Source organism: Rhineura floridana, chromosome 1 (assembly GCF_030035675.1).
Source record: "Rhineura floridana isolate rRhiFlo1 chromosome 1, rRhiFlo1.hap2, whole genome shotgun sequence".
Lineage (NCBI taxonomy): Eukaryota > Metazoa > Chordata > Lepidosauria > Squamata > Rhineuridae > Rhineura > Rhineura floridana.
Genome location: NC_084480.1, coordinates 11,606,256 through 11,619,229, shown reverse-complemented (window position 1 = coordinate 11,619,229; position 12,974 = coordinate 11,606,256). Strand labels below are relative to the sequence as shown.

General features: G+C 44.9%; 1 protein-coding gene across 5 annotated transcripts in view; it reads right to left on the bottom strand.

Moving 5' to 3' along the window:
• Positions 1–12,974, bottom strand: part of SETBP1 (SET binding protein 1) — a 351,819-nt gene that overhangs the window by 110,000 nt on the left and 228,845 nt on the right. For all 5 annotated transcript variants that reach the window (XM_061613538.1, XM_061613531.1, XM_061613557.1 and 2 more), the window contains exon 3: positions 3,526–6,955. In XM_061613538.1, the coding sequence (XP_061469522.1) occupies positions 3,526–6,955 (3,430 nt within the window). The remainder of the gene's footprint in view (positions 1–3,525; positions 6,956–12,974) is intronic.

The following is a 12,974-nucleotide window of genomic DNA, read 5'->3' as shown; positions in this document are numbered from 1 at the left end:
AAAGCAAGGAAAATAAATTGTTGAGAATAAATATATAGTTTCTATTTGTATTATTTTAATTTTAATCCGAATGTAATTGCCCGTCAACAAAGCAGCCAGACATTTACAGACATGATTAAATTCTGTCATCCTCATATGTAAATTAAATATAATTACATACATCCATAAATAAAATCAATCTCTCTCTCTCTCAATATATATATAATATAGAGAGAAAAAGAATGTGGGGGGCCCCCAACTACGCCTTTGCCTCAGGCCCTGCACATGCTAAGGGCAGGCCTGTCTGCTATCTTTTCAGGGCCTATTGAAGACCTTCCTCTTTCAACAAGCCTTTTAAGTGGAGACCTTATCCCAGTCTGTGTCTGTGTTGGAATTGCTTTTTAATATGTTTTTAAACCTTTTTTAAACATGCTTTTACCCTCCCCCCTCTTTTTAAGATGTCTTCAAAGCTTTTTTTAAAAAAAAATGTTTTTAAAGTTGTTTTGTTTTAATGTATTTTAAAGTCTGTTTTTATGATGTTTTAAAGTGTTTTTGGTGCTTTTGTTTGCCGCCCTGGGCTCCTGCTGGGAGGAAGGGCGGGATATAAATCAAATAATAAACAAATAAACCATTCCCAAGTACATATAAATGTGTGAACTGGCACATTTACTTGTGATTCCCATCAACTGTTATTCAGAGGCATACAGCTTCTTACAGTGGAGGGAGGATATAGCCATTGTGGCTAGAAGCCATTGATAGCTTTATTCTACTGTAAATTCATAGAAGATGAAGAATTGTCCTAACTGTTAGAGCCATATGACAACGGAACCAATGACCTAGGGAGGTAGTGGGCTCTCCGACACTGGAGGCATTCAAGAGGCAGCTGGACAGCCATCTGCCGGGAATGCTTTGATCTGGATTCCTGCATTGAGCAGGGGGTTGGACTCGATGGCCTTATAGGCCCCTTCCAACTCTACTATGATTCTATGATTCTAAGATAGATGTTCCTGTTGTTCGGAGGTTCATTGCCTATCCTCTAAGAAGGAAGACTGGGTAAGCTACTCTGGCCTTAAGACCTCTAGATAGATCCTTTGGGAGTGAATTCGTTTGGGAGTGTGAAGAAGTACTTCCGTTTGTGTGGAGGATAAGGCTGTTCAAAGCTTTATGATAGCACTCTTCAAGTACATGAAAGGTTGTCACATAGAGGAGGGCCGGGATCTCTTCTCGATGATCCCAGAGTGCAGGACACAGAATAATGGGCTCAAGTTGCAGGAAGCCAGATTTCGACTGGACATCAGGAAAAACTTCCTAACTGTTAGAGCCATATGACAATGGAACCAATTACCTAGAGAGATAGTGGGCTCTCTGACACTGGAGGCATTCAAGAGGCAGCTGGAGAGCCATCTGTCGGGAATGCTTTGATTTGGATACCTGCATTGAGCAGGGGGTTGGACTCGATGGCCTTATAGACACCTTCCAACTCTACTATTCTATGATTCTAAGATAATTGGTTACTAACTCTGGTGGTTATGTTCTGCCTCCACTGTTGGTAGAAGTATGCTTCTGAAAGCCACATACTGGAAACTGCGGGGGGGGAGTGCTGTTGTGCTCAAGTCCTGATTGGGGGCTTCCTATTGGGTATCTGGTTGGCCACTGTGAGAACAGAATGCTGGACTAGATGGGTCATTGGCCTGATCCAGGAGGGACCTTCTTATTTCTAACCGTCTTTCAAAAGCCAGAAGTAGGCTTGTTCTCACATCATTCTTCACACCTAGACAGAACACATGGAAAGGAACAAGATGGTATTGGCTACTTTTGACCCTGACGTCTGTGTGTACAACTATTTACGCACATAGTATCAGCACTTGTGAACAGGAATTGTGACACAACCACAGTTCCCCAAAATCAGCCTCTGTGTGTGCATAACGCCGTCATGTGTTGTGACAGTGGGGGTGTGTGGTGTGGCAGCAAAGAGTGGGCAATCTACATTGCAGCGGCAGCCGCATGGCGGCACCACCCACACAGGCTCCAGCAACAGCAGCCATGCAGGCCTCAGTGGCTCTGGCGGCATTGGCTGTGCAGGCCCAGGCTATAGCGGCAACAGAGGCCGCAGCAGGTGGGAGTGCAGGGATGAACGCACTATGCCCCAGCCTCTGAGTCTTCCACTCCCCTGGCCCCCCCAACTCCAATTTGTGGAGGGCAGAGGTCTGAAGCAGGGAGCCTCCGCCACTCGTGTCCACTCCCTGCATGATTTATAACCCCCATGTGTGTGTGTCCAAAAGTAGAGTAGGCTCCTCATTGTAGACCTCCGTCTTCCACAGCATGCTCATCCCCACTGTACCTGCTCGTGTGTAGATTTTACATGCAAACAAAGTACCCAATAGGGCTACTGGAGGAGGTGACACATATGGAACTATAGTTATTTGCCTGGATTTGTCTGTAGAACCGCAAATTAATTTATGAAGCTGCCTTAAACTGAGCCAGAGGACTTACCCATTCGGCTCAGTGCTGTCTACTTTGACTGCCAGCTGGTATCCAAGGGTTCAGGATCATCCCTAGCACCTGCTACCTGGAAATGCCAGGTACTGAACCTGGGGCCTTCTGCATTCAAACCATGTGTTCTACTACCGAGCAATGTCCCCTCCCCAAATATCTTACTTATTTAGCTGCACTTGGACTTTTGCACTGTGAGCTCACTGTACTGTTTAAAAGTACTCAACCCACCCCTGGCAGAAGCATCAATTTTCAGTCTGCAAGCATAAGCCAGCAACTTGGGCTGTCCATCAGTTTGGACAACACCATTTGGCTCCTCCATCCCGGAACTGTCTCCTGCAGTGGCCATTCCACATGGACATGACACAACTTCAGTATATGGCAACAGCAGCAGCAGCAGCAGCAACAGCAGAGAGTAGGTATCTGTCTATATTCTTCTTTCCATTCCATCCCTTCCCCCCCCCATTGTGGCTATTTGACATTGTAAACCATTGTTCCAATTTTAAATTCAGTTCTCCACGTTTCTGCAGCAATTTGCATTTTTTAAAAAAATCCTCATGAAAATTCTTCAGCATTTTCATGCAAATTTCTACTAATAAACATATTTTTGTATGAGGTTTTAACAAATGCATACATTTTTGGCAAGGAATTTCTCCTAATATAATGCATTTTTGTATGATATTTTCACTAATATATTCATTTTATGCATACTCTCCCCTAATATATGCATTTTAGTTAACCTTGTTTGGTGGTAGAACTGAACTGCAAAATTCAGATAAGTGTGAATTTTGACTGATGGCTGTTTTTTGTTCTCATATTGTTTTGGAAGGTGCGAATTTGACAGATTCAACTTTAAATGCAAACTGGATCAAATTTTTCCCCATCCCTAATTTTAAATAATAAACCACCTCGAGTACATTAGAAGAAGAGCACTATCCAAAAATGCAGTAAATAAACATCAAATAACAGGCATTAAAACAGTTGCAAGGAAAATACAGACATAAATACATAGAAGCCTGCATGGAGCGAAATATTATCTTTTCAGGTTCTTACCTGAACCGGACGAGGAGTCATAGGAATTCCGGTCCTTCCTACTTGTCCTGAAGGTCTGAAGGTCCTTCTCCCTGTAGGTCCCAAATCCTTCAAAGCTCCTCCTTTTGCTCCCGCTCCCGTCAATGTCCCGCTTTTCGCTCAAGGAATTAATCTCTCCAAACACGTCCAGGGACTCGGACCTACTGCTCTCAGTGTTCCCAGAGTACCTCTTCATGCAAGAGTCAATGGGATCATTGCTTGAGTTACTCTTATCCTTGCTCTGCACCCACTGTTGGGTGTCAGAGAGCGACAACGTCGACAAGGTATCCACTTCAAAGTTGCTCTTGGAACCCTTGTGCCCGGTTTCACAATGCTGGTGCTTCTGCTTCTCTTTATGCTTGCTTTTCTCAGCCAACAAGGAGAGGTCTTTGTCTGAGACATTTAATCTTTCACTGACAGAGTGGCTGGAGAAGCCAGTGGCCTTGCTAGCAAAGAGACTGCTCAGGTCATCGTGAGCCCCCAATATCCGCTCCTCCTTGTGTTTGTGCTTATGTTTGTGTTTCCTTTTGTGAAGTCGTCCACTGGGCATGCTTGTCCCTGCAACCTTTGGAGAGGTCAGTGAAGAATGCACATCCCCAAGGCCCATGCCCACAGGTGTCTGCAAGTGAACACCATGTTTTACTTTATGCTTGGCAGTATTGGGCATCTTCATGTGAGAGCTTGCATGGAACTGGGGAGGAGGCACAGTAGGCCTCATGAACGGAGAAGCTGAGCCGAGAGTGTGAGACAAGTACAAAGGAGCTGGATACTGACTGTAGTAACCAAGATTCATCATAGGCATTGATGTGTAAGGCATTCCATAGGGTGCATAGTAACTCCCACTGGGAATAGGGTAACCAAACCCTTGTAAGAAAGGCACCTTCGTCATGGTGTCATTGGTTTTGGCAGGTCTACCACGCTTCTTCTTAGACTTCATGTCGGAGGTCCTGCGGAGATACAGCAAAGGGTCATACTGGATATATGGCATAGGGTAATAATGATCAAAGTTAATCCTGAAAATGCTGGGGTACGGGTTTTCATGGTAAAACGTGTAGCTCCTGTGAGAAATCCTGAACACTTGGAACTTGCTGATGAGCTCTTCCAGGTCTGCCAGGAACTGGAGATCATCTCTGTTCTGCAAGTTTTTCCTCTTTCTCTTGTGCTTTGGTTTTTTCATGGTCTCATGCGCGAGAAAGTTATCAACGATGAGATGCTTCTGCCGGTGACTATGCCTGTTCTTAGTGCTGGTGTCAGACTGAATGACCTCTGGATTGTCCAGGCTGCAGAAATCAAATGAGTATCTTCTGCGAGATTCTGAAGTCTTCTCCGCTTGGTCAGAAGTACTATTGTTGTCAGTACCTATCCCACTATCACTGGGTATGGTTTCCTCACTGTGGGATTCACTCACTGGAGACAGCGTGACTTCCTTCAGGGAACCTATATCGCAAAGGTGGGATGGAGAATTCGCCATGAGCCTGGGCGGGGACAACTTCCAAGTCCCGCCATGAATTCCTTTCTGAGTTTTTGTGGGAAGAGCGCTGATGGGCTGTAGATTTGGCATAGTCTTTAACTCTGAAAAATTTGTTTCAGTGCTGGCGGGGCTAAGGTTGCCATTAGACTGCGTCGAAAGTGGATGGGCAACTGCTGGTGATGATGCCACAAGTGACTGCAAGGTGGAAGGCACTGCTGGGTTTTCTGGCTGGCTGGATACAGGCCTCAAATGTTTCATGGCTGTCTTCGGTTCTTCCAGTGGGGGCTGCAGCTCAGATCTTGGCTTTCTCCCCCTTTTCTTGCCGATGTAGATAGTCCCCTTCTTGCTCACATTTATTTGCTTCCCTAGTCTGGCATCGATGGTCGGAGCCCCTATATTGGCTGGCGGTTGGGTTTTTGTTTTCAAAGCTATGCTACTAGAACAGGATAAGATCTGGCTCAAAAGGTTCTTCCTCTTGAGAGTCTTCATTTTGTTGATAGTTTTGATGGTCTTCTTATCCAGTACGCCAAGCTTGCCAACCTTCTTGTGAAATTTCAGCTCGCTGATAGAGCTGTTATCTTCCCCTGGTGCCATTGGGGCTAACTTCACCAAGTTCCGCCGCCTCTTCCTCTTCTTTGTGCCAGGAAATTCCCGGCTGATTGGACTGACTGGGCTGGTGGATGTTCCTTCATGGATGGTTTCAACAGTGAGCAAAGGCTGTTTCTTTGGTCGCCCCCTCTTCTTCTTGATGGGAGTAATCACAGTAAGACTGTCTGTATTGGTATACAGAGGACTAGATGGTGTTATGGGATAAGCTGAGGGAGGTTCTACCATCAGTTTCTCGGGGAGGCCTAGAGAAGGCTCCCGTACCACATTTTTAGGTTTGCTACAAGTCCACCTTCGCTTTGCTGCAAACTTTGGGTGCTGAACCTCTGGGTGCTTGCTTGGTGTTGGGATATCACTTGCAACTGAAACAGATGTCACAACTGCAGACTTCCTGAGCCTGGTGGTGTTGGTAGTGGGAGACTTATTGGCTAACTCATTGCTTTCCACTGGTACCAATGAAGGCTCACTCTCAACAGCTTTCCCTTGTTTTGTGATTCGCACATCTTTCTTGCACACCTCTGCTTGTGAGTTAGTCCTGTTGGCTACATCGCTGCTCACAGCATGTCCGGAAGGTGGGGTTTTCTCTGGGACATTCTTGTCAACAACAGTTTTTGCAGACTGCCGTTTCTTCCTTTTGTGACCAGGCGGCTCCACGACTGGAGTCTTGATTGGGATGGTAATCCGTACATGACTCGAATCATTTTCAGTACTGTTGGTGGAATTTGGGCTTTGCCTAGGAGGTGATGGTTTGGTTGCACTGAATTCCTTTTTCCCTTCCAAGCTGTCATGGCTTTTGGCTTCAAACGACTTCTGAGGATTTTTCACCCATTCGATGTCTGTGTTTTGGATGATTAAATCTTTTTTACTGCATTTTTTCTTTGTGCTGCCTGTGGGTTGATCGAGGGCTTCCTTTTGGCCCTCCTGACTCGCTAGTGGTGAAAAACCATTGCAATCAGACAGACTGTTTGGCTGAGAAGTTAAGCCCAGAGAATTTGACCCCAGGACTGCACTGCACGCTGCAAGGTCTTTATTATTACTGTTTGACAATTGACCCCAGGTGTTGCTGGCATTGGATTTCTTAGTTTGGGACTTGTTGAAAGATACAGCAGGCTCCGAAGCAGGGATCTTGGAGGAACCAGCGGTTTCTCGGTTTGGCTCTGGCGCAATGAAGCAGGCTGGGGGAGTTGACCCAGATTCAGAGCTTACCGGCCAGTCGAGATGATGCTGGCTGTTGCTTTTTTGCTGGTGCCGTGATTTTAAGGTGTCATTGGTGAAGTCTTGGTGGAGGTCTGGACCGTAGTGCACAGCAGAATGCTTTTGCAGCCTGTCATAAACCTAGGATGGGAAAAGATAAGGGGGGGGAGAGAAAGTTAGGTTTTCTAATTCTCCCCAAAAAGATGATCAGAAACATTTTTTTTGCAGCTGAACAATAAGGTAAATATTCTTATCATAAACACATATTTTAAGAAATAAGTGAGTAACAAAAGGTATCTTAAAAAGTAACATTTTTTTAAAGGGCTATATACAGAATATACAAAATAAAACAACCCAGGGTCATTGGATTTAAAAGACCACCCTCCTATTCCTTACGTCCCTGCCCACACACTGCCATAAGAACTTGCTTTCTAGAGAAGGGATGCCTATCCTTTCCATGATAAAATGTTTAGTTTTATTTGAAAGAGATGGGAGAATCTTTGCAACCAGTGTCATGGGAAATCTTGCTCTGGGCTGAGAAAAAGTTCCGCACAATTCCGAAGCTTGCTGACACTTTTTATTGGCACAATTGATCTATTATTTTTCTAAAAAATATGAAATATCCTGTCTCCTGTTCACCTTTCTTTTCCAAATTCCATTATTTCTCATATCAAGGGACTTTACAAGGAACAGGATAGCATTTTCTCTTTTAAAGAGAGCATTTTAGAAAAGATATACTGTAGACCAGCCTTTCCCAACCAGTGTGCCTCCAGATGTTGTTGGACCACAACTCCCATCAGTCTCAGCCAGCATTGCCAATGGTCAGGAAAGATGGGAGCTGTGGTCCAACAACATCTGGAGGCACACTGGTTGGGAAAGGCTGCTGTAGACCATGGGTGGACAGGAGATTGGGATCTGCTTGTAGACGGGACCTTGCAGTAGATTGACAAGGATTTCTGACTCCTAATTTTTAACAATATAACAATAACAACAAAAATGTGACACTTGGCCACCTCTCTCCCGTTCCCCCCCCCCAAAAAATGAAGAAAGTTTGCAGGAAGGTAAACAGGAGTGGATTTTTGTGTGGAAGGATTGAGTTCAGTTCTGGTGCTCAGAAACAAATCCCTGAGCTCAGAACTCTTAATGCTTGCCATTGTCTTTTGAACCTGCATCCAGTTGGTGGGTCTTGGGATTCTAGTAAAAAGAACCACAAATACATCCTGCAAGCCTGAAGTCTGCCCAGCCCTGCTGCAGACAAATGAAAAGCCAGCAGAGTGCAGTGGTTAGAGCAGCCTCCTCCAACCAGCTGCCCTCCAGTTGTTTTGGACTACAACTCCCATCAGTCAGGCTGAAGGCTAGATTTCCAGTTACCAACATGTTAGTCAAGTTGCCCTCTTTTAGTCTAGGCCAAATCTGACCTGGTCCACACATCTGAATTCAGATTCTACCTCCCAGGATGGCCGGCCTGCTTTCTATCATGAGATTCCCTTAATTTTTCCTCAACATGCTTTTCAAGGCTGCACATTCAGGAGGTGTGTGGAGGGGAGTAATGGGAATCCTTCTGTGTGCTTTCCTGCTGCATGGTAACCACAGATCCTGTGGCTCAGAGCAGGTTGAGTTTCATTAGCTGCAACTGATACGCATAGACTGTTTACTTAGAATGACTGGCACAGCAAGCTGAAATTAATGCACTCAGAGTGTATTTTGCTCCCAGTGTATCCATCTGGCTCCCCGCCTGATCCCATTGCTCCTAGTGTTTTGGCTTCTCTTTGCCCCGCTGGGTGAACTGCACTGTCAAAAGGCAGGGAGAAGAACAAGACACAAAGCAACAGCCAGCATGCCAAAGAAACAAGAGAGGAAAGAAGGAGAGATGGCTTTAAAACAACCAGCACCAGCAGACTGGATAAGGCAGGCTCAATGGCTGCCACAGTTTGTTCTACAGCGACATGGCTAAGAGCCTGAGCTTTGAATCAGATAAGTCTTTAGAATAAATCTCACCAGCATCATGAATTTGTAGGCAATATTGGCTCATCATATTGGAATTGCATCTTACACTGTGGGTGGTGTTTAAGTCACTGGTGCAATGGCTGCTTTTGGGCATGTGGGAGGCAACGTCATCATAGCATACATGGGGTTGGAAGGGAATCTGCCTAATCTGGGTCTGATCACAGTTTGCAATCCTGACTTGAAGGGCTTGCTCAAACCACCATTTCCCATTTCAGGTGTAATGGCAAACGACAGTGTGATAAAACCAGGAAGTAACCTATTAAGCTCTGTATGCAAGGGAAGGAAGACATACTCGAGCCCATGGCTTGTTCCCCATCCTCCACACCATGATTTGGAGAGTTGTCTGAATTCAGCTATTACCAATTTGTGCTTTCCTCAAATTTTCTTGTATGCATTGCCTAAACAGAATCCTTCAAACTGTCTTGAAATTTAACTTTAGCAGAAACTCAGGGTTTATCCACATTGGAGCATACCTTTGTGCTAAAGACGCTGCTTTAAACCTCCACTTTCTGTTTGCACCATCCACTGTAAGGACTCAATACCAGCTGCAAACACGGTGTTTTATAGTCACACTTGAGGGGAAGCATCAATCACAGTTTCCCTAAAGACCATGCCCTTTAATTTAACATTTCCATTCCCTCTGGTTACCTGGCAACCAAGCATGCTCAGTTTGTTCTACCAGTAAGTTTCATTTAAAAAAACAACAACCTGGAAGTGCGATTATTTGCATTTTACAAATGGTATGGTACAATACAGATGAAATATAAATCTTTGTTTGAGCAGTGTTATGTTTTTGTGCACAATTTAGGGGGTAAAGAAATATAAGGCACCGTTGGCAGCAACATAGAAAAGGCTTGCAGAATGGGAGAGAACATTGGAAGTTTCTCTTCAGCCCACAGGAAATGAAATGAACGAAGGGAGGAGGAGGAGAGTGGGTGTGGAGAGGAGAACGACTGACACACCCACCTAAAAGCATCAGAGCAAAGCGTCTGCAAGCCCTAGAGACACAAAGATTTTTTTCCTTCCCTTTTTGGATTATCAGAGGATTGGGTTAGTAAGGATTTACAGGAGGGAAAGTGTGTGATAGCTTCTGTTTCCAGTATCGACACGTGAACTATGTCAATTAAAAGGATATGTGAGTAGCACCAGACACACAGTAAAACCCTGTGTAGATGAGCCCCCATTGACAGCTTAGCAATATCTAGAATCTACCTACCTTGACAAATATGATCACACTAATATTTTTCATTTAATAATAATAATAATAATAATAAAATTTTATTTCTAGGCCGCCTATCTGGCCGAATTAACGGCCACTCTAGGCGGCGTACATAGACTAAAATATAACATAGAGTAAAATATAACATATAATACTAAACAAAACCCCAGTAGTCTATAGACATCCTGAGCAGCAGGTTCACGCACACATACACACACACGGTCTCTGGCCCCTTCAGCAGTTGCTGCTTTTGTAGCTGGAGAGAGACAGGGCCCCGCCCTTCCAGGCCAGGTGGAAATTAGCCAGAAATGCAGGGAGCAGGTCTTGCAGAAACTCACACAGGTAGATGGTCTCTGGCCCCTTCAGCAGTTGCTGCTTTTGTAGCTGGAGAGAGACAGGGCCCCGCCCTTCCAGGCCAGGTGGAAATTAGCCAGAAATGCAGGGAGCAGGTCTTGCAGAAACTCACACAGGTAGATGGTCTCTGGCCCCTTCAGCAGTTGCTGCTTTTGTAGCTGGAGAGAGACATTTCTCAATGTTGTGTCCAAGCAGGATTCTTGAAATGTACCTCAATCCTGTGTCACCTCTGAGTGGCTTGTCGACAAATCCCTCTTGCATGCAAAAGTCTCTCTCTCTCTCTCTCTCTCTCTCTGTGTGTGTGTGTGTGTGAGAGAGAGAGAGAGAGAGAGAGAGAGAGTGAGAGAGTGAGAGAGTGAATGATATTTGCATTTGGTCATTCCCTGAGGAGGCAAAAGGAATTACTTTCAGGCCTGAAAAAAAGGCAGCTTCTTGAATGTTTGATTATAAAATAAATAAAGGTGTTAGGCTTGCTTAATGTCTCTTTGCTGTCCTGGCTCGACCCCTGAGAATTAAGCTTGAGATCACCGACGTGCTTCCTCCCATTATTTTAAATGTGAATTTAAAGTCTAGAGCGGTACATAGATCAGGTTACAGATTACACAGGTCTCTAGATTCCTACATGGCTTGGCGAGGCATGGCTACTCAGGCTAAGATGCTGTCACAGTTTGACACACACCCTGAGAAAACTTAAGTAGACTTGGGGCAGGCTCACTACGTGCATGGGAACTGTCTCCCAGATCAGAATTGGGACATCAAATGGGCACTCCCACGGATGGGCTGGGGAATGGGCTCAGTTTGTGCAGATAGCAGCACATCCTTGGCAGTGGGGCAGGTCACACCTCTACCAGTTTGTCTCTATCTCCTCCTCTGGCCATGGCTCCAATTCCTCCTGTCCCGGTGGACCTGGAGGTGAATCTGAAGGCAGAGCAGGGTCAGAAGGGGTGGAGATGGGAGGTTCACCATCGACCTCCGTCTCATCTATTGCAGTTGGTGCCTCAGGTATGGGGCTGTCACTAGCCAGACTACTGAAGTATTGCAGATCTTGTCGCAGACCTTCTCCTGCCCACTTTGCCGGGAGTTCTCAACAAGGCACGTGACATCTACCTAAGAAATTATCCTGTGTGAGATTCTCTATTTGCCAACATGGTACCTTTAAGTGGACAGTCAACCTCTATTCAAACTCTGTCTCTCTCTCTAACTGTACAAGTGACGCGGAGATGGTTTACCAAGGCAAGGTTACCCTATAATCTAAAGATCAAGCATGTAGCAGAGATCACAAAACAATTCCATGTGCCGTTTCCTGAGGGAGGAGGGAAATCAGCTCCTAACCTGTACATAACCCCTCTCCCTAATTCCCCAAATCCACCTTCTTGGAGAGGCATCAGCTAGATTGTTTGATAGGAAACTGGCTCACAAATCAAAGTTAATACCTTGATGCTCCCCTCTTTAAAGCATTAGGCGATTCATCTGCAAAAGATTGTTCCTCAAGTGTAATTCCCTATCAAGAAGCTTTATCTGGACAGATAAGCAGCTGGTTCCCATGTCACTAATTGCTGTCTGCTGTGATTTTAAAACATCTGCACCATTGTGCTTATAATTTTCATATTCTAATCACTCTGAATCATCGGAAGGGGAATAAAATAAAATAAAAAGGCATATCACTGGTTACTTCTCTTAGTTAATTAGTACACAGTCTCCTTGCAGAAAGCATTAAAAAGTGAGGAGTGGACGAAGGGAGATTGGACGAGTCTTACATATACAACACGTGGTTTGCTGTCCATTTTACACACACACTCCCTCTCTCACGCTGTAGTCTTTAAAAAAAGATAGAGGGCTTTCCTATATGGATGATGTGATTCTGCCTGAAATGGTAAGGTTCAGAAATACCACTGTAATGCTATCCCAGTTACCACTTTCTCCTTCCTCAAAGGAAACTTTTTAAAGGTCTCCGAAAGTGTCCTAGCAGAGATAAGGCAGACTATGAATTTGGCCACTATAATAAGAAACACTTAATGGTGGTTTTGTCATTGCCATATCTGAGTCTCCTCCACGATGACCGGCATCAGTATTTTTATTCTCTGAGAAATAAAACACTCCCCCAATATTTAAATACACAATTAGTGCCCCCCTGTGACAGAGGGCCGAAACACCCCCCAAAAAAGACATTTATCCATGGAAAAACAGCAAGTAGCGACAGACAATGTTAATTTTTGTCACAGTCTCTGCTTACAGGAGTGGGAAAATGTTCAGCTTCCAAATTAACAATGTGATCCTAGGAATGCTCAATTGGAAATAAGCTCTACCATCTTCACTAGCTTACTCCCAGATAAATATGTACAGGATTGCAGCCTAAATAACTACAAGGATCACTCATTCTAAAGGGGGGGGAGGCCTTCTTCCTTTCTCAGAAGCCATAATACCATATTTGTGCAACGCTATCCCCAACTCCTCCTAGCATTCAAGACAAAAAGGATGGGAAAGTATCATGACACAGCTGTGCATGTAAGCACTGTGAATGTCAGCGATTGCCCTCATTCACAGGACCCCGCTTGGGCCTGTGTTCTCTGGGATCACTGC